The sequence below is a fragment of the Equus quagga genome, chromosome 21, assembly GCF_021613505.1.
Source record: "Equus quagga isolate Etosha38 chromosome 21, UCLA_HA_Equagga_1.0, whole genome shotgun sequence".
In the NCBI taxonomy this organism is placed as follows: Eukaryota; Metazoa; Chordata; class Mammalia; order Perissodactyla; family Equidae; genus Equus; species Equus quagga.
The window spans coordinates 26,872,150-26,878,149 of NC_060287.1; the positions used below are offsets into that span (position 1 = coordinate 26,872,150).

Sequence of the window (6,000 nt, forward strand, 5' to 3'; positions counted from 1 at the left end):
CTTTTCTATGGTGGGTTTTTTTTTTTTTTTGGTTCCAAATCATTTATTTCTACTCTAATTTTTACCATTTCTCAACTTTTACTGACTTTGGGCTTTGTTTGTTCTTCTTTTTCTATTTCTCTTAGGTGTAGTTTAAGATTGCTTGTTTGGGCATTTTGTTGTTTGTTAACGTGGGCCTGTATTGCTATGAATTTCCCTCTTGGCACTGATTTTGCTGTATCCCATGTGAGTTGGTATGGTTTATTTTCAGTTTCATTTTTCTCCAGACATTTTTTGAATTCTCCTGTAATTTCATCAATGACCCATTTGTCTTTCAGTAACATGTTGTTTAATTGCCACATCTTGGTACCTTTCCCAGCTTTTTTATTGTACTTGATTTCTAGTTTCATAGCATTATGGTTGGAAAGGATGCTGATTTCAATCTTCTTAAATTTATTGAGGCTTGCCTTGTTTCCCAACATATGGTCCATCTTTGAGAACGTTCATGTGCCTTGGAGAAGAACGTGTACTCTGCTGTTTTTGGATGGAGTGTTCTGCATATATCTACATCTATTAAGTCCATCTGGTCTAGTGTTTTGCTTAATTCCACATTTTCCTCGTTGACATTTTGTTGCATGATATATTCATTGATGTAAGTAGGGTGTTCACTTCCCCTACTATCATTATGTTGTTGATATCTTCTTTTAGTTTTGTTAATAGTTGCTTTAGGTACTTTGGTGCTCCTGTGTTGGGTGCATATATATTTATGAATGTTATGTCTTCTTGATGCAGTGCCCCGTTTATCATTATATACTCCTCTTCTCTGTCTTTCATTGCCTATTTTATCTTGAAGTCTACTTTTTCTGATGTGACTATGGCAACATCTGCTTTCTTTTGTTTGCCATTAGTTTGGAATATCACGTCCACCACTTCACTCTCAGCCTGTGTTTGTCTTTAGAGCTGAAATGTGCTTCCTAGAGGTAAGATATTGTTGGGTCTGATGTTTTAATCCATCAAGCCACTCTGTGTCTTTTGATTGGAGAATTCAATCCATTTACATTTAGAGTGATTATTGATATATGAGGGCTAAATGCTGCCATTTTATCCCTTGTTTTCTGGTTGTTCTGTATTTCCCTTGTTTCTTGCCCCATGTATTTCAGATCGCCTATTCAGATGGTAGTTCTCTAGGATAGTTTTATCAGTTTTCTCTTTATTTATGATTTGTGTCTCTGTTCTGATTATTTGTTTAGTGGTTACTGTGAGGTTTGTATAAAAGAATCTCATAGATCAGACAGTCCATTTTCTGATTGCCTCATTTCTTTTGTTGAAGCAGTTTCCATCCCTATCCTCTTTCCCCTTCTAAGTTATTATTGTCACAACTTATTCCATTTTGTGTTGTGATTTTATAGTTAAAATGATGAGATTATACTTTTTTTTTTTCAGGAAGGTTAGCCCTGAACTAATATCCACTGCCAATGTTCCAGTTTTTACTGAGGAAGATAGGCCCTGAGCTAACATCTATGTCTGTCTTTCTATGTTTTTTTATACATGGGACGCCTGCTGCAGCATGACTTGATAAGTGCTGCTTAGGTCTGCATTTGGGATTTGAACTGGTGCTTCCTGGCCATGGAAGCAGAGGGCATGAACTTAACCACTGCACCACCAGGCTTGCCCCAGATTATAGCTATTTTTTATGCATTTCTTTCCTTTATCTTAAATGTTATAATTAAGTGTTTTCTAAGCAGTTTTGAAAGAGAGCTGCAATTTTCAGGGTTTTTTCTGCCTATGTATCCCCTTGATCAATGGTTTACAAACACTTTCTTCTTTTTTTTTCAGATATGAGGGCCTTCTTGATCACATCTTCTAGGGGAGGTATTCTGGCAGTGAACACCATGAGCTTTTATTTATCCAGGGAAGTTTTTATTTCTCTATCATATCTGAAGCATATTTTCAATGGATAGAGTATTCTAGGCTGACAGAAGTTCTTGTCATTTCAATCCACATGCTTAGAAGGAATGTATACCTCAGCAAAGACAGAATAAGAAGCATGTGCAATGCATAACAGGAAGAAAAAGAAGGACATTCCTGACCATGATGAGGTGGTCATTAATGTAAAACGGTCATGGAATTTCTGACACAAGCGTAGTTTATTAGCTTCATATTATAACAAAAATTATTATAGCACCCATAAAAACAATATGTAGGAAACTATGCAGCTGCAATTACAGAAATTATGATTGAGTTAATGCTACACAAAGAGGGAGTACAAATGTAGGAATGAGGCCCTCAAAGCTTTCAACATCTACTGCTGAGAGTATATAATGGCCAGAGTCCCAGAGGTAGAAATCAACCTCAGAATCTTGCCACTGTAATTCAGCTGAACTCACCTCTCCTGTCACCATGTCCTACAGCTGCTGCTCTGGAAACTTCTCCTCCCACTCCCTTGGAAGCTACCTCCGCTATCCAGGCTCCTTCTGTGGCTCTTCCTACCCCAGCAACCTGATCTACAGCACTGGCCTCTGCCGTCCCAGCACCTGCCAGCTGGGCTCCTCTCTCTACAGTGGCTGTCACAAGACTTGCTGGGAGCCCACCAGATACCAAACGTCCTGTGTGGTGTCCAGCCCCTGCCAGAGATCCTGCTACCACACAAGGACCTCCAGTCTCTGCAGTCCCTACGGGTCAACTTATACTCGGCCTCTGGGCTGTAGGTCCAGTGACAGCTGTTGCCCAGGCTATGGATCTAGAAGTTCCTATTCACTGGGCTGTGGATCCAGTGGCTTCAGACCACTGCATTATGGAATCTGTGGCTTCCCTTCCTTGAGCTCTGGATCCAGATTCTGCCATCCAACCTATTTTCGTTTTTGGAATCTCCAGCCATCTTGCTACCAGCCGATCTGTGGATCTGACTTCTACAGATTCACTTGTTGAGTGTCCAGATCATTCTGCAGAATCTCAACTATTTTATTCTCACAAGCAACAACTCTCTTCACGGTTTTCCAAAACTAACTGCTCACCCTTTCTTGGGTCACCCAGCTTAGCTTACAAGTTCGTTCTTTCAGAATGTAGAACTAAGTAATGAAGTTGAGTTTTAAATCATATAGTTGCATTGGTGATAGAATTCATCCACTCATTAGACATTGTTCAAAAATTAAGAAAAATCTAATCATCTTAATTAAATAAACACATTTATTCTTGCATCCATATATGTTGTTGTTATCATTATTTGTTACTTATTTATTAACCAGGAATTTCTTTTACTATTTATTGGGTTTGTATATGTAAAAGATGAATTTATTTGCTAAAGCAAGATTTGGAATCAGAGAGGCTGGGGGATTTGAATCAAAATTTTTGCTTTTTAGGGTTTTTTTGCCTCTTTATATAAACTTGGGATAAACAAAATTCTTGAGAGCTTTGAAAGCCTAATCCTTTAAATCACATGACTCCTTGTATCTCTCTTCAAAGGAGAAAGGCATGTAAGTTAGTGGGTACCTATGGACTGCAGCGAGAAAGAATAAAATTTAGTTACACTGCCAGGTCTGTACATGAAATAAAAATTAAACATCAATATGACTTGTGGTTGTACATTTAACAAAATTACTAAATATAAAACGTGAATAACTTCCATTAAGTTTCTCTGATGTAGGTTGGTACAATTGACCAAATCAATGAATCCCAGTGAATACTTCTCCACGGAATTCATTTCTTTACAGTGTATAAGGTGGAAGCCAATTATTCTTGGTGTAAGGCTTTTGATTCAAGGTGTTTGAGTTTTTACCTCTATGCTTTCTAATGGCTCAAACTTCTTTTGGCTGAGAATCACAAACTTTTATGTCAGCCAAAAAAATGGAGATCTTTTGTTTTTATTTTTTATAATTACATGCTAATATTTTATAGGCCATTTATTCCAGAAAACTGTACATTGCTATGTCATACACTGTTTGAGCAGAAGACAAATTTCATAATAGAAAGACCTTGTCTTTGTGTTGAGCTAAATAAATATTTAAAGAGATTTTTCAAGTCATTATTTCTTCAGAATTTTAAACAGCACTCAGAGGAAAATAAATTTTATGTGCACCATTAAGTACATTTCTTTGTCTTCTTTTTATTTTGCTGAGGAAGATTAGCCCTGAGCTAACATCTGTTGCCACTCTCCTCTACTTTTCTATGTGGGTCACTGCCATAGCATGGCTGATGAGTAGTGTATGTCAGCCAAGATCCAAACCCACAATCCCAGGCCACCAAAGTGGAACGAACTCAACTTAATCACTACACCATGGGGTTTGCCCCTGTACATTTCTTTTAAACATGAGGCAATGGAAAATCAGTGAGTCATGGTCTGGCTCAATATTCCAGTCCTACAGAGAAATCGCTATTCACAATTTTGTGAAAAAAACAGAAGTTGTATAGAGTGTAGTATAGAATGGAATAGAGGAAGTTTGGGAAGATACAAAGAAATAAACAAAGCAGAGAAGTAGAAAGGTCCCTGGTATGTTTTGGGAAAGGTTGGACAGTTAATGTACAATGGAGGATGTATTTGGTACATGGGGCTAAGCATTTGTAATGGGTGCATCCTACTTTATCATTTTAAATTCTGAGTTTCAAATGAAAATAATCATAGTTTTCATATCTACCTATCAATTTTACTGGACAGATTTCTAGGGATAATCCTCACTGTAGATTTCTTGTCTATTGTACACCATTTTTAATATATCGCAAAATGAACATTTTTACCAGCCACCCTTATAGAGAGAAATTTAGCATGATGTTATTTACCAAATACAACTTTTGGCAGCAGCAGACTGGGTAGTTCAAATCACTCCTATCAATAAGAACCTTAGTAAAATTGGGTAAAATGATCTTTGCATGAACACTGAAACACTATCAGTTTGAGAACTGCCAGATCAAAATTAAGAGAGGTTTTAAGTCAAAATAAATGTTGATAATTGGGCTGGTTTCTTCCTACTGACTCCAAAGATGCTAATGGGTTCATGATGTGAATGAGCGGAATCAGAATCCAGGGTTTCTAAGAAGCTGAGAATACAGGTAAACATTCTAGCCTTTTGAAGACTAGGTTTTTGAGACATTCTAGGCTTTTAAAGACTCTCCTAGAATTTTAAGGGTAAGCAAACATAGAATATGCTTCACAGAAACTGAAGCCTTGGTGGCCAGCCCGGTGGCGCAGCGGTTAAGTGTGCACACTCCTCTTCTCAGCGGCCTGGGGTTCACTAGTTCAGATCCCAGGTGTGGACATGGCACTGCTTGGCAAAAGCCATGCTGTGGTAGGTGTCCCACATATAAAGTAGAGGAAGATGGGCATGGATGTTAGCTCAGCGCCAGTCTTCCTCAGCAAAAAGAGGAGGATTGGCAGTAGTTAGCTCAGGGCTAATCTTCCTCAAAAAAAGAAGAAAGAAAGAAACTGAAGCCAACCTTTGAACTGCATCAACATTGATGTTATGAGATTATGCATAATCTTACCCCAGGTTGCTACATCCAAAGTAAATTTCTCTGCAAATAGTCACCTTCAGAGCCTCAACCTTTCTATAGTGATTGATTAAAAATTACCAAGTTTAGAAAAAGGCAAGAAAAGAGCAAACCAAGAGACAACACAGCATTCAAACAAACCTACAGTAGGTCTGGATAATGGACATATTAGAAACGCACATAAAAATTATTGTGGCTATTAATCTTAATAAATTAAAGACAACTTTAAGAATTTTGACAGAGTACTCGAATATACAAACATGAACGTAAAAATGTTAAAACTATAAAGTACAATAACTCAAACAAACAAAACTCGAATTCAAAGGCAAACTAAAACCATCAGAAACTATGGACCAACCTCCCGCCAGCTGACAGGTAGAATATAATACTGTGCTGAGATCAGAAAGTGGCAGCATATCCGGTGGAGTATAGGCAAACTGGAGGTGCAGTCAAGCTGATAAAAGTAGGGGACTGTGCTTGGCTAACTCACCTCTTTGAGGAATCTCACTGATAAGCCCTGTACCTTTCTAACATGCAAAA

At 37.8% G+C, this 6,000-nt stretch overlaps 1 protein-coding gene across 1 annotated transcript; it reads left to right on the forward strand.

Moving 5' to 3' along the window:
* Positions 1 to 2,364: 2,364 nt before the first annotated feature.
* LOC124231548 (keratin-associated protein 13-1-like) lies at positions 2,365 to 2,907 on the forward strand. The gene has a single exon (XM_046648341.1). The coding sequence runs from the start codon at positions 2,380 to 2,382 to the stop codon at positions 2,905 to 2,907; it is 528 nt and encodes a 175-aa protein (XP_046504297.1). The 5' UTR covers positions 2,365 to 2,379.
* Positions 2,908 to 6,000: the final 3,093 nt, after the last annotated feature.